Source organism: Papio anubis, chromosome 17, assembly GCF_008728515.1.
Source record: "Papio anubis isolate 15944 chromosome 17, Panubis1.0, whole genome shotgun sequence".
Lineage (NCBI taxonomy): Eukaryota > Metazoa > Chordata > Mammalia > Primates > Cercopithecidae > Papio > Papio anubis.
In genome coordinates this window covers 73,310,038-73,331,689 of record NC_044992.1, presented here as the reverse complement: position 1 = coordinate 73,331,689, position 21,652 = coordinate 73,310,038, and the positions used below count along the sequence as shown (strand labels likewise).

Below are 21,652 nucleotides of genomic sequence, written 5' to 3'. Positions count from 1 at the left end.
ACGGCTGGGAGGTCTCCTGAACCGACCAGAGCATCTGAGAAGCACTAGAGTAGGGACAGCCTCACAGGATTTGGCAACCAGTGGGAAGGGAGGGAAGAGATCGTACGGGGCAAAGGGCCGCTCCCTGAAGGCCTTAGCCGGGAGGACCTTTCCTATGGCCGCTCAACGCAGGGGCAGCGTCTTCCTGGGGCCTGGGAGCCGGCAGGTCCCCAGCGCCCACGTCCCGCCCCTCCCGCCCGTCTCTCCAGCCCCATTCTCGTAACCCCCCGTCCCTGTGCTCTCATCCCCTCCGAGGCGTCCTCGACCTGTGCACACGATTCCCGTGCCAAGGCCCTGCCGTCATGCCTCGGTGGGTGTCTTGCGTGACCTCGCGGAGCGCGTCGGACCGCGCCGGATATCACAGACCGAGACCACCGCCGCCCAAAAGCGACGGACCCCACCTTTCAGGGCCGCCGCCGCACGCTTGACACGCGCGCCGGAAATTACGTCACCCCAGCTTCCGGCCCGGGGTCCAGGGGGCGTGCCAGTTGGGTACGCGGTCCAGTCAGAATGCAACACGAGGGGTTTCGGAGGCGCAGCCGCAGCTCCGCCCCTAGACTGGGAACTCCGCCCCACTGCCACGTTCGACGAAGGAACGCGCAGAGTGCGCGCATCCCTTGGCCAATCAGGAGGCGCAGAGCTCCGGCTACCGAAAGTGGCAGCCATTCCAGACCCGTAGAAGGTGTGGGAGAAAGCCACCAGTTAGAAGCCAAGGCAGAAAAAGTTCTCGTCGGCAGCCAATGAAAGGCTAAGAAAGACAGCGAGCGCGAGGTCCTCGGCCAATCCCGGGCGAAGGCCAGGGAGGCCTCAGGAGCGTTTCCGAATCCGGGGCCGGGCCTAGTGTGAGTGTCCAATCCGAGAGCGGCAAAGACGAGCCTCGAAGTCCGCCGGCCAATCGAAGGCGGGCCCAGGGGCGCGTGCGCGCCGCAGCCAGCGCGCGCGGGCAGGGGGGCAGGCGCGCCCCGGACCCAGGATTTATAAAGGCGAGGCCGGGACCGGCGCGCGCTCTCGTCGCCCCCGCTGTCCTGGCGGCGCTAACCGAAGCGCCCCGCCTGCTCCGTGTGCGACATGCTGCGCCGCGCTCTGCTGTGCCTGGCCGTGGCCGCGGCCGCCCGGGTGTACGCCGACGCCCCCGAGGAGGAGGACCACGTCCTGGTGCTGCGGAAAAGCAACTTTGCGGAGGCGCTGGCGGCCCACAAGTACCTGCTGGTGGAGTTCTGTGAGCGCCGGGCCTGGCGGGCGGGCGGGGCTCGGGGCCGTCGGGCCAAGCTCTGGGACGCAGGCACGGCCCGGCCGCCCCCGGGGTCGGGATCCTCGGCGCGCCCGGGACTGAAGGGCGCCCTTCTTGGCCGCCTTGGGGGCCGTGTCCGGGGTTTCTCGGGGATGAGAGCCTGGCTGGGAGCCGAGGGGCCGTCCAGGTACGCGCCCTGCGCACGGCAGTATCTTCCTGTTAGTGCGAGAAGAACAGGATCGACCTGTGTGAGCCAGCAAAGCAAGCCAGGGTCCAGCCCTGCCGAGTCTTCCCCGGGGGCCGACCCGGAAGGCGCCCCGCTCCTGCCCACCCCACCTTCACCTTGCCACAGTAGTCATTCCGATGGTGTCTCGGACGAGAATCCGAAGCCTTCCTCACGTCCATAAGGATTTGAGCTCTGTCCCTGGGGTGGGAATCTTGTACCGGACACAGTTGCTAACTTTGTTGACAGATCGTGTTGTTCCCGCACTCTAAGCAACTCGGCCTGTGTGCACGGATGTACATCCCATACTCACAGCCAGTGCTGGTACAGGCCGCCACGTTCACGTCTTCACTTTTGTCTGTACTCTTAAAGGGAAATTCTAGGGAGACCCTTGCCTTGGTTGCCTACAGGTAATAAGAAGTCAGCAACCATTGAGAGGCTTGTCTTCCTGTGCTGACGGTGACATAGCAGAGTGGGCGCTGGTGTTGGTTGGTAGTGGTTGGTCTGTCGTTCACGGCCTCTGTCCTGATATTGCCCAAGAGCACCAGGCTATCAGCTCAGCCTTGTGCGTTAGGAGGGGTTATCTTGGTGAGTAGATAAGGTTTTTATGAAGGGAAGTGCCAGAGGAGAAAGGGAAGCAGTGCCGAGAAATCAAGGCTGCTTTCTAGCATCTCATTTCCGCTTCCAGATGCCCCTTGGTGTGGCCACTGCAAGGCTCTGGCCCCTGAGTATGCCAAAGCCGCTGGGAAGCTGAAGGCAGAAGGTTCCGAGATCAGGTTGGCCAAGGTGGACGCCACAGAGGAGTCTGACCTGGCCCAGCAGTATGGCGTGCGCGGCTATCCCACCATCAAGTTCTTCAGGAACGGAGACACGGCTTCCCCCAAGGAATATACAGGTGTGGCTGTGGCACTGCCCTTGAACTGTCTTTAGAGAGGGACTGGTCTGCCTGCTTGGAAAGGCACAGGCGGTAGTCTGAGCGGTGGGGAGGCCGGGTTCCAGAGGCTTGGCGGGATCCCGTTCCTCAGGCCGGGTTCTCCTCGTTGTGTCCTGAGGGTCCTGTGAAGAAAGTTTTCATCCTGGAAGAACCTTCGAGTGGAGAACCTGTCTTGTCTGGTGCCACTCTGGGGTCGGCTGACTGAGGTCTGTCTGGAGACTGACTAGCGAGGAGAGGAGACTGGTGCCGTTCTGGCCACATGGGCTCTGTGCTGCCCCTCTTCCTAGGAGCAGCAGCGCAGCTGTAGCTCTTGGGGTGACACCTGCTAGCTATTGTTTGCAGCGTGCCAGCTGCCGCGCCATGTGCTTGCGTGATTTCTCCTTGCAACCTCTCTGTGAGGCAAGCCTTTCCCAGACAAAGGGCTGAGGCTTAGAGCAGCTGAGTAACAGCATTGCGCCTGTCGGTCGCAGACCTCGAATCCAAGCCCACCCGGCTCTGTCTGTAGCACAGGCCCTCAGCTGCTCATCTGCCACCTCTGAAGCTGCTTTCGTGGAGGCCGAGCCCCTGTGTAGCCAAATCAGTGACTGTGGCAAAAGAAGACTCATCTGTAAAACCAGTTCTGTGGCACGTCAGATGCACATGATGGGTGGCCCGAAAGCAGTTCATTCTAGTGTTAGCAGAGTTGTCCTCTTAAGCAGGTGTGCCCTGTCCTGTTCTAGTGGCAGCAAACTCTGTGGTTGCCTCTCACTTGACTGTTTTGATGTTCTCTCTTTTTTTTCTTTTATTTTTATTTTTTTTTTTTGTTTGAGACAGTCTCGCTCTGTCACCAGGCTGGAGTGCTGTGTGATCTCTGCTCACTGCAACCTCCGCTTCCCAGGTACAAGTGACTTTCCTGCCTCAACTTCTTGAGTAGCTGGGGCTACAGGTGCATACCATCAAGCCTGGATAATCTTTGTATTTTTAGTAGAGATGGGATTTCACCATGTTGGCCAGGATGGTCTCAATCTCTTGACCTCTTGATCTTCCCGCCTCGGCCTCCTGAAGTGTTGGGATTACAGGCGTGAGCCACTGCGTCCGGCCTAATTTTTGTATTTTTAGGAGAGATGGGGTTTCACCATGTTGGCCAGGATGGTCTCAATCTCTTGACCTCGTGATCTGCCCGCCTCGGCATCCCGAAGTGCTGGGATTACAGGCGTGACCCACCGTGTCTGGCCTAATTTTTGTATTTTTAGGAGAGATGGGGTTTCACCATGTTGGCCAGGATGGTCTCGGTCTCTTGACCTTGTGATCCGCCTGCCTCAGCCTCCTGAAGTGCTGGGATTACAGGCGTGATTGATGTTCCCAGTTTTTACACATGTTGACTTTTAGAATGGGAAGTGCTCTGTGCAAAGTCACCGTGGTTCTGTCACTAACACTCAGGTTTGCAGATGAGATGAGCACTCCTAAATCCACTTGTCACTGGTGACCGTCTTGTTAGCACTGGCAGAATCCTTCTACATCTGAATGGGGTTTTCCCCGTTCGGACCAGGGAGTCAAGTTCTAAGAGGGAAAGGGTCAGCATTCCTTAGCCTCAGTCTCCCAGGAGGAGTAGGTTTCTTCTCTGTCGTTTGATTGCCTTTGGTGGCATAAAGTGTGTCATCTTCCTAGTCTGGGAGACACGTAGAGTGGGCCATTGGCGAGAACTTCTGAAATGCCTGGGATAAGTTAGGAGGCGGGAGTTAGGTGTCAGCCTGTTCCCACAGGTAGAAAAACTGGCGCTGAGTTTTGAGTTACTGACCACCTCTCTAAGATGAGGCCTCGTGTCAGACTCCTGGGTGAGAACATGTGTGTTTGATTAACGTACATGTCAAAGAAAATTTAGAAAATGCAGAGCAGGTTGGGCGCGGTGGCTTATGCCTGTAATCCCAGCACTTTGGGAGGCTGAGCTGGGTGGATCCCCTGAGGTCAGGAGTTCGAGACCAGCCTGGCCAATATGGTGAAACCCCATCTCTACTAAAAATACAAAAATTAGCCAGGCGTGGTGGTGCACGCCTGTAATCCTAGCTACTCAGGAGGCTGATACAGGAGAATCACTTGAACGCGGGAGATGGAGGTTGCAGTGAGCTGACATCGTGCCACTGCACTCTAGCCTGGGCGACAGGGTAAGACTTCGTCTCAAAAAATAAAATTTTAGGCCGGGCGCGGTGGCTCAAGCCTGTAATCCCAGCACTTTGGGAGGCCGAGGCGGGTGGATCACAAGGTCAGGAGATCGAGACCATCCTGGCTAACATGGTGAAACCCCGTCTCTACTAAAAATATAAAAAACTAGCTGGGCGTGGTGGCGGGCGCCTGTAGTCCTAGCTACTCAGAGGCTGAGGCGGGAGAATAGCGTGAACCCGGGAGGTGGAGCTTGCAGTGAGCCGAGATCGTGCCACTGCACTCCAGCCTGGGCCACACAGCAAGACTCCGTCTCAAAAAAATTAATTAATTAATTAATTAATTAATTAAAATAAAATTTTAAAAATGCAGAGGACCCTTTGGGAGGCCGAGACGGGCGGATCACGAGGTCAGGAGATCGAGACCATCCTGGCTAACACAGTGAAACCCCGTCTCTACTAAAAAATACAAAAAACTAGCCGGGCGCGGTGGCGGGCGCCTGTAGTCCCAGCTACTCGGGAGGCTGAGGCAGGAGAATGGTGGGAACCCGGGAGGCGGAGCTTGCAGTGAGCTGAGATCCGGTCACAGCACTCCAGCCTGGGCGGCAGAGCGAGACTCCGTCTCAAAAAAAAAAAAAAAAAAAAAATGCAGAGGACCAGCCTGGGCAACATGGTGAAACCCTGTGTACAAAAAATAGAAAAATTAGCTGGGGCAGGCCAGGTACAGTGGCTCACGCCTGTAATCCCAGCACTTTGGGAGGCTGAGGTAGGCAGATCATGAGATCAGGAGATCAAGACCATCCCAGCTAATATGGTGAAACCCCGTCTCTACTAAAAATACAAAAAATGAGCCGGACGTGGTGGTGGGCGCCTGTAGTCCCAGTTACTGGGGAGGCTGAGGAGGCGGAGCTTGCAGTGAGCCAAGATTGCGCCACTGCACTCCAGCCTGGGTGACAGAGCAAGACTCTGTCTCAAAAAAAAAGAAAAAAATTAGCTGGGGCTGGGCACAGTGGCTCATCCCGGTAATCCTAGCACTGGGAGGCCGAGGTGGGTGGATTGCTTGATCCCAGGAGTTTGAGACCAGCCTGGGCAACATGGCAAAACCCCATCTCTACAAAAAATAGAAAAATTGGCCAGGCACGGTGGCTCACGCACATAATCCCAGCACTTTGGGAGGACGAGGCAGGCGGATCACAAGGTCAGGAGTTCAAGACCAGCCTGGCCAACACAGTGAAACCCCGCCTCTACTAAAAATACAAAAATTAGCTGGGCGTGGTGGCGGGCTCCTGTAATACCAGCTACTTGGGAGGCTGAGGTAGGAGAATCACTTAAATCTGGGGGGAGGAGGTTACAGTGAGCCAGGGTCGTGCCACTGTACTCTCCAGCCTGGGCGACAGAGGTAGATTCTGTCTCAAAAAAAAGAAGAAAAAGAAAAATTTGTCGGGTGCAGTGGCTCACCTCTGTAATCCCAGCACTTTGGGAGACCGAGGCAGGTGCATCACCTGAGGTCAGGAGTGAGACCAGCCTGGCCAACATGGGGAACCCTGTCTCTACTAAAAATTAGCCGGGTGTGGTGGTGGGCACCTATAATCCCCAGCTACTTGGGAGGCTCCGGCAGGAGAATTGCTCGAACCCGGTGGTGGAGGTTGCAGTGAGCCGAGATTGCACTATTGCACTCCAACCTGGGCAACAAGAGCGAAACTGTCTCAAAAAAAAAAAAAAAAAAAAAGTTAGCTGGGTATGGGGGCACATGCCTGTGGTCCCTGCTACTTGGGAGCCTGAGGTGGGAAGATTGCTTGAGCCCAGAAGTTCGAGGTCGCAGTGAGCCATGATCATGCCACTGCACTCTAACCTGGGTGACGGAGCAAGACCCTATCTTCCAAAAAAAAAAGGTTGGGATTGGTGGCTCATGCGTATAATCTCAGCACTTTGGGAAGTCGTGGTGAGCAAAGTGCTTGAGCACGGGAGTTAAAGACCAGCCTGGGCAACATGGCAAAACCCCGTCTCTACAATAAATACAAAAATGAGCTGGGTATCATAGCGTGCACCTGTACCCCAGCTACTTGAGAGGCTGAGGTTGGGAAGATTGCTTGAGCCCACTGGGTGGAGGCTGCAGTGAGCCAAGATCCTGCCTTCAGCTGGGTAACAGAGTGAGCCCCTGTGTCAAAAGAGAAAACAAAATGCCGAGAGATCAGAGGAAAAAAATGAGTTTGTGATCCTGTTATTCATAGAATCATCCTCTTTCCTCCCCACTCGCCATAAACACAACCACAGTCTCATATACACTGGGGTTTAGGAGGCGGGCCGATGACACCAGACCTCTTCTGTGGTGGGAGACATCTTGCTTAGGGTGAGTCAGGTGTCCTCAACCTGGCTGGCAGAGAGTAGAGACAGGAACAGGCCCGGCAGGGCAGGCGGCACTCCCTGTTTGAGAGTGGAACCTACATTTGTTTGGGGTTAGCTGGCAGAGAGGCTGATGACATCGTGAACTGGCTGAAGAAGCGCACGGGCCCGGCTGCCACCACCCTGCCTGACGGCGCAGCTGCAGAGTCCTTGGTGGAGTCCAGCGAGGTGGCTGTCATCGGCTTCTTCAAGGTAGAGACCAGAGCGTCATTCCAGTCTTTCTTTTTTCTGTCATCCATTGAGGAGGGGTCCACGGCTGCGGCTGGCAGTTCTGCATGTGTCCCCCCCGGGCCCAGGCATTACAGGGTCTGCCCCTACTGCTTGGTGCTGTGGGCTTGTGACTACCTCTGCTTTTCCCTCGTTCAGGACGTGGAGTCCGACTCTGCCAAGCAGTTCTTGCAGGCAGCAGAGGCCATCGATGACATACCATTTGGGATCACTTCCAACAGTGACGTGTTCTCCAAATACCAGCTCGACAAAGATGGGGTTGTCCTCTTTAAGAAGGTGAGTGGGCCCAGGCAGCTCTGCCCGGGTTCTTTCCGGGGTTGGTCTGCAGAGGGTGGCGTTGCTCTCCTTATCATTAAGGGAACCTTGCTCCTGGCACCTTTGGCCCAATAGGTATGTTCTGCAGCTTTGCCAAGTTGGGTTGTAGGCAGCACTGACACCTGTGGCCTTTGCATTCAGCTGTGGGCCCTCTGGCCACTCTCCTGCCACAGCCATCCCAGAAGAGCTGCTTTTGACTGTTAGGTTTTTTTTTTTTGGTTTTTTTTTTCCCATTTAGGATAAAACATGTAACAACATTTACCTTGTTTATTTATTTATTTATTATTTTGAGACGGTGTCTTGCTCTGTTGTCAGGCTGGAGTGCAGTGGTGCAATCTCGGCTCACTGCAACCTCCACTTCCTGGGTTCAAGCGATCCTCCTGCCTCAGCCTCCCAAGTAGCTGGGACCACAGGTGTGCACCATGCCCAGCTAATTTTTGTTTTAATAGAGATGAGGTTTCACCATGTTGGCCAGGATGGTCTTAATCTCTTGACTTCATGATCTGCCTGCCTCAGCCTCCCAAAGTGCTGGGATTACAGGCATGAACCACTACACCCAGCCCCATTTGCCCTTTTTTTTTTTTTTTTTTTTTTTGAGATGGAGTTTTGCTCTTTTTGCCCAGGCTGGAGTGCAATGGCACGATCTCAGCTCACCACAACCTCCGCCTCCTGGCTTCAAGCGATTCTCTTGCCTCAGCCTCCCTAGTAGCTGGGATTATAGGCATGCACCACCATGCCTGGCTAATTTTGTATTTTTAGTAGACACAGGGTTTCTCCATGTTGGTCAGACTGGTCTTGAACTCCTGACCTCAGGTGATCGACCCACCTCAGCCTCTTAAAGTGCTGGGGTAACAGGCGTGAGCCACCGCGCCTGGCTGCCCTTTTTTTTGAGATAGGGTTTCTCACTCTGCCACCCAGGCTGGAGCGCAGTGGTGCAATCTCAGCTCACGGCAACTTGTGCTTCCCAGGCTCAAGTGATCCTCTAACCTCACCCTCCTGAGTAGCTGGAACTACAGGCGCCCGCCACCACGCCTGGCTAATTTTTTCATATTTTTGGTAGAGAAGGGGTTTCACTGTGTTAGCCAGGATGGTCTCCATCTCCTGACCTCGTGATCCACCCGCCTCAGCCTCCCAAAGTGCTGGGATTACAGGCGTGAGCCACTGCGCCCGGCCTTCTTTTTCTTTTTTTGAGACAGAGTCTCACTCTGTCGCCCAGGCTGGAGTGAGTGGTGTGATCTCGGCTCACTGCAAGCTCCGCCTCCCGGGTCCTGCCATTCTCCTGCCTCAGCCTCCCGAGTAGCTGGGACTTCAGGCGCCCGCCACCAAGCCCAGCTAAATTTTTTGTATTTTTAGTAGAGATGGAGTTTCACCATGTTAGCCAGGATAGTCTTGATCTCCTGACCTCATGATCCACCCGCCTCGGCCTCCCAAAGTTCTGGGATTACAGGCGTGAGCCACCAACCCGTTCACTTTCTGTAGTCAGCACTGAGCATCCAGCACTCCCTGGGACCGGGTAGGAGGGAGGGTGGAGCCTTCCTGGAGTGTGGTGTGGGTGGGTCAGGACGGCTTGTTTCCATGTCCTTGTTCTTGTCACTTAGCTGTTTTTGCAGCCACTTCCTCAAGATAACTCAAGACAGTAGATGCTCTTCACCAGGAGACGTTTTCCTGACGTTCCTGAAAGGAAGAGGGTTTTTCTAAATGACACAGTCACCACTGCAGGGTGCCCAGGAAACTAAACATCTAACTAGAAAAAGCCAGTGTGGTGTTGGATAAAGTTGAGGGAAGCAAAGGTCTTTTTAGAGCTTTTATTAGAAGATTCCAGGCCGGGTGCGGTGGCTCACACCTGTAATCCCAGCACTTTAGGAGGCCGAGGTGGGCAAATCACCTGAGGTCGGGAGTTCAAAACCAGCCTGACCAACATGGAGAAACCCCATCTCAACTAAAAATACAAAATTAGCCGGGCATGGTGGCACACGCCTGTAATCCCAGCTACCCGGGAGGCTTAGGCAGGAGAATTGCTTGAACCCGGGAGGCAGAGGTTGCAGTGAGCCAAGATCATGCCATTGCACTCCAGCCTGGGCAACAAGAGCGAAACTCCGTCTCAAAAAAAAAAAAAACAAGAGAAGGTTCCGAGTCTTGTCTTGAAACTCGGGTTCTGGGGGAGACTTTCTCCAGGGCCCATGAAACTTGCGAACCCTGTTTTGTCACACAGCCCACAGCTCCTTCAGTGCCCTGGATGTCTGGAGTGGCCGTTTGGACTCTGTGGACAGTTTGGTGGTCATGTGTCCGCGAAGGCAGGAGGGCAGTTTTGTTGCTTTTGCCTGCCAGGGCTCACACGTGGCCATCCATGTGGGCTCCCCACAGGTTAACATTCTGCCTCGATTCTCTGGAGTCCACTAGAGCTGGGCACAGACAACCCCACTTGGGTCTGATGCCAGTTGGTGGGTGGTGCTTTCTTGCCCACCGAAGGTGGCCCAGGTGTCTGTGATGGTGAATGTGGTGGTTGCAGGCAGAAGCCCGGCCCCCTGTGCTGTGCACACAGTAGAGGCTGCGCTAGAAGTCAGAGCTCGCCCCACAGGTGAGAGGATGAGTCCAACTTGTTCCTTTTCCTCCAGGCTATTAACTTCCATCCCTCAAAGTGAGTGAGGTCTTCCTGTGTGTTCAGTGGCCACAGTGGGCAGCCTGGCTGAGTCAGGTGCTCTTGTGTGGCCCGCTCTTGCCTGCTCTTCCCTTCCTTCCCTAGTGGGCACTGCAGCCCAGGAAAGCCTCTGCGGGGGCCGCTGGTCACTGGGACCATGGGTGTGAGAGCTGATATTTCGTTTTGTCTTCTCCACCAGCCGGCAGCACTGGGCCTGTTGTTGTTTGAGAAAGGGTCTTGCTCTGTTACCAGGCTGGAGTGTGGTGGTACAATCACAGTTCACTGCAGCTTCGACCTCCTGGGCTCAAGCAATCCTCCCACCTCAGCCTGCTGAGTAGCTGGGACCACAGGTGTGCGCCACCGCACCTGGCTATTTTTTAATATTTTTGTAGAAATGGGGTTTCAGGCCGGGCGCGGTGGCTCAAGCCTGTAATCCCAGCACTTTGGGAGGCCGAGACGGGCGGATCACGAGGTCAGGAGATCGAGACCATCCTGGCGAACACGGTGAAACCCCGTCTCTACTAAAAAAATACAAAAAACTAGCCGGGCGAGGCGGCGGGCGCCTGTAGTCCCAGCTACTCGGGAGGCTGAGGCAGGAGAATGGCGTAAACCCGGGAGGCGGAGCTTGCAGTGAGCTGAGATCCGGCCACTGCACTCCAGCCCGGGTGACAGAGCCAGACTCCGTCTCAAAAAAAAAAAAAAAAAAAAAGAAATGGGGTTTCACCGTGTTGTCCAGGCTGGTCTCAAACTTCTGAGCTCAAGCAATCCTCCTATCTCAGCCTGCCAAAACATTGGGATTACAGGTGTGAGCTACATCACCTGGCCTGCGTTGGGCCTTTCTGTGTTGTTTGTCACTTTGGCCTGGCAGGGCTGGCCTCCTGCTGCTGTGCCCTGCTAAGGGGACCAGTTTCCCTTACCACAGTAGACCATGATCGAGTGTGATGTGGCATCTCTGCTGAAACGATGGCAGCCTTGGGACAGCTGCGGCAGTGTCTCCTCCTGGCTTCTTGGCTTGAGATGATGTAGGCAGCACCTGACACTCTGGAGGGAGCCGGAGACGTTCTGCAGGGCTGGGGGGGATTTTCTGTTTGCCTGCAGTTGCAGCCCAGCGTTACTCCTGGGCAGAGTGCGAGCCCACCAGTGCCACTGGGAGCCCGGCTGTGATCAGCAGCTCGTGTTCCAAAGGATTCCCTCCAAGGGCCTCCTGACCTTGGCTTTTCTGCCTCTTTTTATCCACCTTTGCCCCTCTGGGGAAGATGTAGCAGGCTTGGAAGTCTCTGCCCCTCGGGCTTGGGCAGGGGTGACTGGTGCTCCTGGCCTGGTTTAGTATCAGCTCTTTGGTGGTCAGGCCCAGTCAGGGTGACCTGGGCACAGCGTGCACAAGAGCAGGAAATGGCACCTGGTTTCGAAGTTACTCTGAGGACGCATAAGGAGAAATGGCCAGTAAGAAAGGATGAGTGATTCATTTCCCCAAGTCTCATTTAAGAAGTTCGAGGGGAAGGCCGGGCGCGGTGGCTCAAGCCTGTAATCCCAGCACTTTGGGAGGCCGAGACGGGCGGATCACGAGTTCAGGAGATCGAGACCATCCTGGCTAACACAGTGAAACCCCGTCTCTACTAAAATACAAAAAAAATTAGCCGGGCGAGGTGGCGGGCGCCTGTAGTCCCAGCTACTCGGGAGGCAGAGGCAGGAGAATGGCGTGAACCCGGGAGGCGGGGCTTGCAGTGAGCTGAGATCTGGCCACTGCACTCCAGCCTGGGCAACAGAGCCAGACTCCGTCTCAAAAAAAAAAAGAAGTTCGAGGGGGCCGGACGCGGTGGTTCACACCTGTAATTCCAGCACTTTGGGAGCCCGAGGCGGTAGATCACGAGGTGGTCAGGAGATCGAGACCATCCTGGCTAACACGGTGAAACCCCATCTCTACTAAAAATACAAAAATTAGCCGGGTGTGGTGGCGGGCGCCTGTAATCCCAGCTACTCGGGAGGCTGAGGCAGGAGAATGGCATGAACCCAGGAGGTGGAGCTTGCAGTGAGCTGAGATTGCGCCACTGCACTCCAGCCTGGGCGACAGAGCAAGACTCTTTCAAATGAGGGGAGGGTACCAGGCTTGGTGGCTCAGACCTGTGATCCCAGCACTCGGGGAGGCCAAGGCAAGAGGATTGCTTGAGGCCAGGAGTCCGAGACCAGCCTCAGCAACATGGTAAGACCGTCTCTACAAAAAATAAAAGTAAAATAAATTTTTTTAGCTGGATGTGGTGGCTCATGCCTGTAATCCTAGCACTTTGGGAGGCCGAGGCAGGCGGATCACTTGAGGTCGGGAGTTTGAGAACAGCCTGACCAACATGGAGAAACCCCATCTCTAATAAAAATACAAGATTTGCCTATAATCCCAACAACTTGGGAAGCTGAGGCAGGAGAATTACTTGAACCTGGGAGGCGGAGGTTGCAATGAGGCAAGATCGAGAACATGCCATTGCACTCCAGCCAGGGCAACAAGAGTGAAACTCCATCTCTAAATAAATAAATAAAATTTTTAAAAAGTCGTTCGGGCCAGGTGCGGTGGCTCACACCTGTAATTCCAGCACTTTGGGAGGCCGAGGCAGGCGGATCACCTGAGGTTGGGAGTTCAAGACCAGCCTGACCAACATGGAGGAACGTCGTCTCTACTAAAAATACAAAATTAGCCAGGTGTGGTGGCACACACCTGTAATCCCAGCTACTTGGGAGGCTGAGGCAGGAGAATTGCTTTAACCCGGGAGGCAGAGGTTGCAGTGAGCCAAGATCCTGCCACTGCACTCCAGCCTGGGCAACAAGAGTGAAACTCCATCTCAAAAAAAAAAAAAAATTTGGGCCAGGCTCAGTGGCTCACGCCTGTAATCCCAGCACTTTGGGAGGCCAAGGCAAGTGGATCACCTGGGGTCAGGAGTTCGAGACCACCCTGGCCAACATGGTGAAACCCTGTCTCTACTGAAACTACAAAAATTAGCCAGGCATGGTGGCACATGCCTATAATCCCAGCTACTCGGGAGGCTGAGGCAAGGAGAATCGCTGGAACTAAGGAGGTGGAGGTTGCAGTGAGCCAAGATCACGCCGTTGCACTCTAGCCTGGGTGACAAGAACAAAACTCCATCTCAAAAAATAAAAAAAATAAAATAAATTTTTAAAATAAAAATGTAGTTCAGAGGGAATGATGGAAGGCTCACCCAAAATTCTCACTTGAAGAGCCTCAGCCCAGGAGCACCTCTCTGAGCCTGAGCCGAGGCCGCATCCTCAGCTGCAGACTGACCCCTCGTGGTTGGGCCGCCACAGCCTCTCCATCTTGTGGCCTGAGGACTCCCTGAAGCTGCCTCACATTATTAGGGATCGCCAGAGCCTTACGGGCATGTGGATTGTGCCTTTCAGGATCTGTTGTATTAGAAACTAGAACTAAGAATGTAAAAAATGTTTTTGTTTCTTCTATTTTATTTCTTTATTTATTTAATTTATTTTTTATTTTTTGAGACAGGGTCTCACTCTGTTGCCAGGCTCAAATGCAGTGGCGCGATCTTGGCTCACTGCATCCTCCGCCTCTCAGCCTCCCAAATAGCTGGGATTACAGGCACCCGCCACCATGCCCGGCTAATTTTTGTATTTTTAGTAAAGACGGGCTTTCACCATGTTGCACTAGGCTGCTCTGAAACTCCTGGCTTCAGGTGATCCTCTCAGCCTCCCAAAGTACTAGGATTACAGGCGTGAGCCACCACGCCCCGCCTGTTTCACTCTTGTCACTCAGACTAGAGTGCAGTGGTGCGATCTCACTGCAATGTCTACCTACCAGGCTCAAGCAGTCCTCCTGCGTCAGCTTCCCGAGTAGCTAGGATTACAGGCAGGTGTCACCACACCCAACTGATTTTTGTTTCTGTTTGTTTGTTTGTTTGTTTGTTTGTTTGAGACGGAGTCTCGCTCTGTCGCCCAGGCTGGAGTGCAGTGGCTGGATCTCAGCTCACTGCAAGCTCCGCCTCTCGAGTAGCTGTGACTACAGGCGCCCGCTACCTCGCCCGGCTAGTTTTTTGTATTTTTTAGTAGAGACGGGGTTTCAACGTGTTGGCCTAGATGGTCTCGCTCTCCTGACCTCATCATCCGCCCGTCTCGGCCTCCCAAAGTGCTGGGATTACAGACTTGAGCCACTGCGCCCGGCCGTATTTTTTTTTTTTTGAGACAGTGTCTTACTCTGTTGCCCAGGCTGGAGTGCAGTGGCACGATCTTGGCTCACTGCAGTCTCCACCTCCTGGGTTCAAGTGATTCTCCTGCCTCAGTCTCCCAAGCAGCTGGGATTATGGGTGCGCACCACCACACCCAGCTAATTTTTTGTATTTTTGGTAGAGTAGGGGTTTCACCATGTTGGCCAGGCTGGTCTCAAACTCGTGAACTCAAGTGATCCACCTGCCTCAGCCTCCTAAACTTCTAGGATTACAGGTGTGAGCCACTGCACCCGGCCCTTTTTTTTTTTTGAGACAGTTTTGCTCTTGTTGCCCAGGCTGGGGTGCAGTGGTGCGATCTCAGCTCACCGCAATCTCCGCCTCCCGGATTCAAGCCATTCTCCTGCCTCAGCCTCCCAAGTACCTGAGATTACAGGTGCCCACCACCACGCCCAGCTTATTTTTGTATTTTTAGTAGAGATGGAGTTTCACCATGTTGGCCAGGCTGGTCTCGAACTCCTGGCCTCAAGCAGTCCACCCATCTTGGCCTCCCAAAATGCTGGACTTAACAGGCGTGAGCCACTGTGGCCAAGTTAATTTAAAAGAATAATCATCCCATTACATGTTATCATAAATCACACCTTTATGGAAACTAATTTTTCCCAGACAAAAACAATTTACTGCTAAGTGGTGTTTTAGATTCCTCCAGCAGGATCCTCCTCTCCCGCCCTCCCGCTGTTGCGACACCACACAGCCAGCAGCCTCTGTGGATCTGTGCCGCAGCACGTGAGCGGGAGAGTGCAAAGGCTAGGGAAGTGTGAGTGTGAAAACAGCTTTGACTGGTGGGGCTCAGTGGCTCACGCCTGTAATCCCAGCACTTTGGGAGGCCAAGGCAGGTGGATCATGAGGTCAAGAGATCGAGACCTTCGTGGCCAACATGGTGAAACTATCTATTAAAATACTCCATCTCTACTAAAAATACAAAAAAAAAAAAAAAATGAGCCGGGCGTGGTGGCGGGCTTCTGTAGTCTCAGCTACTCGGGAGGCTAAGGCAGGAGAATCACTTGAACCCGGGAGGCGGAGGTTGCAGGTGGACAAGATCGCAAGCCACTGCACTCCAGCCTGGGCAACAGAGTGAGACTCTGACTCGCACAACACAAGGCTCGGCGCTGTGGCTCAAGCCCGTAATCCCAGCATCTCTTTGGGAGGCCGAGACGGGCGGATCACGCAGGTCAGGAGATCGAGACCATCCTGGCTAACACGGTGAAACCCCTCTACTAAAATACAAAAAACTAGCCGGATGCAGGTGGCGGCTTCTGTAGTCCCAGCTACTCGGGAGGCTGAGGCAGGAGAATGGCATAAAACCTGGGAGACAGAGCTTGCAGTGAGCTGAGATCCGGCCACTGTACTCCAGCCTGGGTGACAGAGCGAGACTCCGTCTCAAAAAAATAAATAAATAAATAAATAAATAAATAAATACAAAAGAAAATAGCTTTGGGCCGGGCGCAGTGGCTCAAGCCTGTAATCCCAGCACTTTGGGAGGCCGAGACGGACAGATCACGAGGTCAGGAGATTGAGACCATCCTGGCTAACACGGTGAAACCCCAACTCTACTAAAAAACACAAAAAAAACTAGCTGGGTGAGGTGGTGGGCGCCTATAGTCCCAGCTCCTCGGGAGGCTGAGGCAGGAGAATGGCGTAAACCCGGGAGACAGAGCTTGCAGTGAGCGGAGATCTGGCCACTGCACTCCAGCCTGGGTGACAGAGCGAGACTCCGTCTTAAAAAAAAAAAAAAAAAGAAAATAGCTTTGACCACATGGGTGCCCTGAAAGGGTTGGGGGCCCTGGGGATGGGCCACACTTCAAGGGTTGCTGGAACCACATGCACCAGGCTCAAGTTGTGGATGTAAAACCAGCTGTTGAATTCACTGGCAGCCATAAGGCCGTGGCCAGAGCCAGTCTGGCTGTCAGGGAACAGTCATGTCCTATACCCATTGCTGGGATCTGTGGCTCGAAACGCCACAGGAGGGCAGGGCTGCTGGCTGTTGTGACTTCCCACATCCAGGGAGATGCGGGCCCGGGGGCTGTGCTCCTGGCAGCAGTGCTCAGTCAGGGCCCCCTTTCTGTCCACAGTTTGATGAAGGCCGGAACAACTTTGAAGGGGAGGTCACCAAGGAGAACCTGCTGGACTTTATCAAATACAACCAGCTGCCCCTTGTCATCGAGTTCACTGAGCAGGTGCGGCTCCCTTGCTGCCATGCAGCCCCCAGGCTGGGGATGGGGAGGAGTGGGTTGGGAGTAGCATGAGGCTCCCGGTCACCACTGCTGTCCAGCGTCTAGCATTGGAGGCCGTTGGGAGAACATTCTGCGTTAACAGCGTGTGACTCAGACCCAGTAACTTAAGTTTATAACACAGACAGCCCCGAAGATTTTTGGAGGTGAAATCAAGACTCACATCCTGCTGTTCCTGCCCAAGAGTGTGTCTGACTATGACGGCAAACTGAGCAACTTCAAAACAGCAGCTGAGAGCTTTAAGGGCAAGGTGAGCTGCTCCTCCGGGTGGCTCGTGGGGCGGTGCCAGGGAACAGTACGACTCTTCCTAAGGTGACAGAAGTGTGGGGCCTTCCTGAGGCTGCCTCCTGGACCAGACCAGGCACCCGATTCAGGAGAGCCTGGATGTAGATGAGGGGCCAGCCAGGCCAGACCTCTGCTCCCAGTCACCTGCTGGTCTGGTTGGGCAACCCCAGAGTCCAGGTTGGAGGAAAGGCACCAGGGGCATGATCTGCTTCCAAGCGAAGTCAGGGCTGGAGGCAGAGGCTAGCCTGCCAGCCGTCTCCCGCACCGTCTGAGTGACGTCAGGGCTGGAGGCAGAGGCCAGCCATCTCCCGCACCTGTGCAACCTCCTTTTCTCCCCCAGATCCTGTTCATCTTCATCGACAGCGACCACACCGACAACCAGCGCATCCTCGAGTTCTTTGGCCTGAAGAAGGAAGAGTGCCCGGCCGTGCGCCTCATCACCCTGGAGGAGGAGATGACCAAGTACAAGCCCGAATCGGATGAGCTGACAGCAGAGAGGATCACAGAGTTCTGTCACCGCTTCCTGGAGGGCAAAATCAAGGTGCGGGCGCGTCCCGGGCCAGGGCTGCCCCCCAGGTACAGCTGCCACCTTGGGGGGTCTGGGCTCTCAGTGTCCTGGGCTTCGTCCTCAAAGTAAGGTCTTCAGATAAGAGAACGGAGCCCAAGATCGTGTGAAGACCACTATTGTCACACCCTTGGGGACCTGTAGGAGCCCTCTTGTTGACACTGCTGGCCCAGATGCTCCTCAGGGAAGCCTCCTCATTGGGCCCAGCCCACTGGCTCAGCCTTCTCTTCCTGGATTCTTGGCACTGTTGGCTTCCGCGGCTGCCATCCTGGTGATGCCAAGGGCAGCCATGCACCTCAGCCAGGCAGGGGTGAGGGTTGTGGAGCTCTGTGGTCCCCCAGGCGGTACCGCCCCTCACGGTGCCCTGCCTGCCCTCCAGCCCCACCTGATGAGCCAGGAGCTGCCGGAGGACTGGGACAAGCAGCCTGTCAAGGTGCTTGTTGGGAAGAACTTTGAAGAGGTGGCTTTTGACGAGAACAAGAACGTCTTCGTGGAGTTCTGTAAGTGCTGCCCCTTCAGCTTCCCAGGTCCGTGCCACCAGGGCACGCGGGAGGTGTGCGGACTCCCGGGGAAGCGTCTGCCAGCGACTTTGTGGTCCAGGACACATCCTAGAACTGCTTTCTTTTCAGATGCCCCGTGGTGTGGCCACTGCAAACAGTTGGCTCCCATTTGGGATAAACTGGGAGAAACGTACAAGGACCATGAGAACATCGTTATCGCCAAGATGGACTCGACCGCCAACGAGGTGGAGGCCGTCAAAGTGCACAGCTTCCCCACACTCAAGTTCTTTCCTGCCAGCGTCGACAGGACGGTGCGCCTTCCCTCTAGATGGGGCCGGGGCGGGCCCTGGGAAGAGCGATGGTCTCCACGCCAGCCTGGGTGCTGCTTTGTCTGGAAGGAGCCTGGGGCAAGTTGGGTGGAAGAAGAGCTGTGGGAGCTCCTTCAGAAGCACCCATCTTTTTTTCTTTTTTGAGAGAGATGGGATCTCACTATATTGCCTAGGCTGGTTTTGAACTCCCAAAATGCTGGATTCCAGGCGTGAGCCACCGGGCCGGGCCTGCTCTGCCTTTCTCTAGGGAGGAGGAGCCAATGCTGGGAGATTGGTTCTGGGCCAGGACCAGCCCCTGCACTCATCCCTGTCTTCCACAGGTCATCGATTACAATGGGGAACGCACACTGGATGGTTTTAAGAAGTTCCTGGAGAGCGGTGGCCAGGATGGGGCAGGGGATGACGACGTGAGTGGGGTCACAGCCCTGGGCCGGTCTCTGGGATTCAGCCCCGCGGCCCCATGGGACATGCCCACTTGGGCTTGACTTGTGATGAGAACGGTGCTGTCGGAGGCACGTCTGTGCATCCAGGGCTCTGGGGCTCCACACCTCTGCCCAGCAGGGCAAGGGATGTGCTCCCAGCGCTCTGCTGAAACAGCTCTCCCTGGCCAGCACTTTAGGGGGCGAGGTCAAAGACATCTTTAAAAACCAGATTTTGCTTAGAAAACCTTTTCAGACGCATGGCACCGGTTCCTCACATGCTGCTAACTTGGACTCACATATCCATCCCCAGCCCACTGGCGGAGCCTGGGCACAAGGGAGCAGACATGGGTCTGACGCCCTCGGGAGCTCAGTCCTGCCTGTCAGCACGTGGCCAGCAGCAGTGGTGACTCTGCTGGAGAAGCAGGAGGGCTGGTGTTGGGAGGATGTGGCAGGGGCAGGGTGCTTGACCATGGTGAAGGAGATGAGGGCATGGTCAGTCTAGACTGGCAGGGCCTGCTGGGAGTGCTGGTGCACAGTGGGAGCTGGAAACACCCTGCCCAGGCGGGGGACGGAGGGCCGGCCCCTTGTTCTGCCTGTGGTCTGTCGCTGGCCAGAGCCTGAGGGTTGGAAGTAGAAGGGTCACGCCAGCGGTGACTGCCTGAACATCATGCTGGGGCTGTTGTCCCTGCCAAGATGTGAACTCTCTGTAGGCTCCATGGTGCCAAGCTGGGAGGCACACATATGCCTGCCATGCCCAGTGGAAGGGTCCGAGGCTGAGCTGGGACTCCCAGGGTTCCTGACACAGTGGGGGCTCTGATTCATCCTGCTATAGGTAGAAATCCCCCAGGCCTCACTCTTCCTGGGAAGACCCCGTGTATCTCGTAAAGACCAGGGTTGGCTGCTCCAGTGGCTGGTGGCCATGTCCAACGTGGCCAGCTGGTCCCCAGTGTGAGCATCGTGGGGTGCTGGGTGCCGGCAGCCTCAGCTGTTGCAGCCAACGTGTCCCCCACCTTTTCCTGTATCCCAGGATCTCGAGGACCTGGAAGAAGCAGAGGAGCCAGACATGGAGGAAGATGATGATCAGAAAGCTGTGAAAGATGAACTGTAAGACGGAAAGCCAGACCCGGGCGCTGCCGAGACCTCTCGGGGCTGCACACCCAGCAGCAGCGCACGCCTCTGAAGCCTGTGGCCCTCATCTGAAGGAGGGCGTCGCCGGAAACCCAGGGAACCTTTCTGAAGTGACACCTCGCCCCCACACACCGTCCATTCACCCCCGTCTCTTCCTTCTGCTTTTCGGTTTTTGGAAAGGGATCCATCTCCAGGCAGCCCACCCCGGTGGGGCTTGTTTCTTGAAACCGTGATGTACTTATGGGTCTGTCCAGAGTGCTCGCTAGAGTGTTCAGAGTCTCGCTGCCTCCCTCCTGCGGGAGGTTTCTGCTCTCTTTGAAAATTCCATTTGTGGGATTTTTAGACATTTTTCGACATCAGGGTATTTGTTCCACCTTGGGCAGGCTTCTTTGGAGAAGCTTGTCCCCCGTGCGGGAGGGACAGAGCCAGACTGGACACGGTCACTCAGCACCGCGTGCAGTGTTGCCATGACTGATCATGGCTCTTGCATTTTTTGGGTAAATGGAGACTTCCAAATCCTGTCAGGGTGTCCCCCATGCCTGGAGGAAGGGCTGGTGGCTGCCAGCCCTGGAGCCCAGCACAGGCCTGGGCCTTCCCCTTCCCTCAAGCCAGGGCTTCACATCCTGTCGTGGGCTCATTGCTTGTGACCACTGGCCTCTCTACAGCATGGCTTGTGGCCTGCTTGAGGCAGAACCAGGACCCTTGACTCCCAGGCGGGGAGGTGGCCAAGGATGCTGGAGCTGAATCAGACGTTGACAGTTCTTGAGGCATTTCTAATTCACAATCTGGAATTGAACACATTGGACAAATAAAGTTGAAATTTTACCACCTGTTCTTGCCTCAGGTTTATGATCTCGCCAAGCCTGGGGAGCTGGGCTGGAATGCTGACGCCAAGGCCATCTGCCAGGCCTTGGTGGGGTCACTGGCGTTGAGAGGCCGCGCCCCTGGAGCGAGGTGCAGATGCAGAAACAGGCGCCGTCTCCCTGCCTGCCGGCTGCTTCACCTGGACTGTGATGGGGCTTCTGTGATTCTGGACCCTGGATGTGGACATGGGTGGAGCCACCCAGCCCCACGTGATGCTCACAGACTCCAGGTTGTTCCCTCCCATCCCCGCCATGGAGTGACGAGAAATCAGGTGGACTCAGGCTTTAAGGGCGGATGAGAGGAACAGGGTATCCTGCTTACCACTAACCGTTCACATGATAAAGGCTGGACTGGGTGCAGGGACGCGTGCCTGGAATCCCAGTGCTGGGGCAACATGGGGAGACCCTGTCTCTACGAAAAACTAGAAATTAGCTGGGCATGGTTTGCACCTACAGCCCCAGCTACTCGGGAGTTTTTGAGGCAGGAGGATCGCTTGATCCTAGGAGGTCAAGACTGCAGTGAGCAGAGATTGCACCACTGCACTCCAGCCTGGGTGACAGAGTGAGACCCTGTCTCTAAAAAGAAGAATCTCCTGGTCTTTTTTTTTTTTTTTTTTTTTTGAGACGGAGTCTCGCTCTGTCACCCAGGCTGGAGTGCGTGCAGTGGCGCGATCTCGCTCACTGCAGCTCCACCTCCTGGGTTCACACCATTCTCCTGCCTCAGCCTCCCGAGAAGCTGGGACTACAGGTGCCCACCACCACACCCAGCCAACTTTATTTTTTTTTTGTATTTTTAGTAGAGACGGGGTTTCATCGTGTTAGCCAGGATGGTCTCGATCTCCCTGACCTTGGGATCCGCCCACCTCGTCCTCCCAAAGTGCTGGGATTACAGGTGTGAACCACCGCACGCGGCCATCTTCTGGTCTAAGTTGTAATTTGGCTTAA

The 21,652-nt window shown here is 55.3% G+C and overlaps 1 protein-coding gene across 1 annotated transcript; it reads left to right on the top strand.

Moving 5' to 3' along the window:
• The first annotated feature begins 888 nt into the window (after nt 1-888).
• Nucleotides 889-20,676, top strand: P4HB (prolyl 4-hydroxylase subunit beta). The gene is made up of 11 exons (XM_003913569.4): nt 889-1,258; nt 2,182-2,388; nt 7,024-7,157; nt 7,332-7,469; nt 16,457-16,561; nt 16,740-16,865; nt 17,241-17,441; nt 17,845-17,965; nt 18,095-18,276; nt 18,615-18,701; nt 19,744-20,676. The coding sequence occupies exons 1-11, from the start codon at nt 1,108-1,110 to the stop codon at nt 19,822-19,824; spliced, it is 1,533 nt and encodes a 510-aa protein (XP_003913618.1). The 5' UTR covers nt 889-1,107; the 3' UTR covers nt 19,825-20,676.
• The last annotated feature ends 976 nt before the right edge of the window (nt 20,677-21,652 follow it).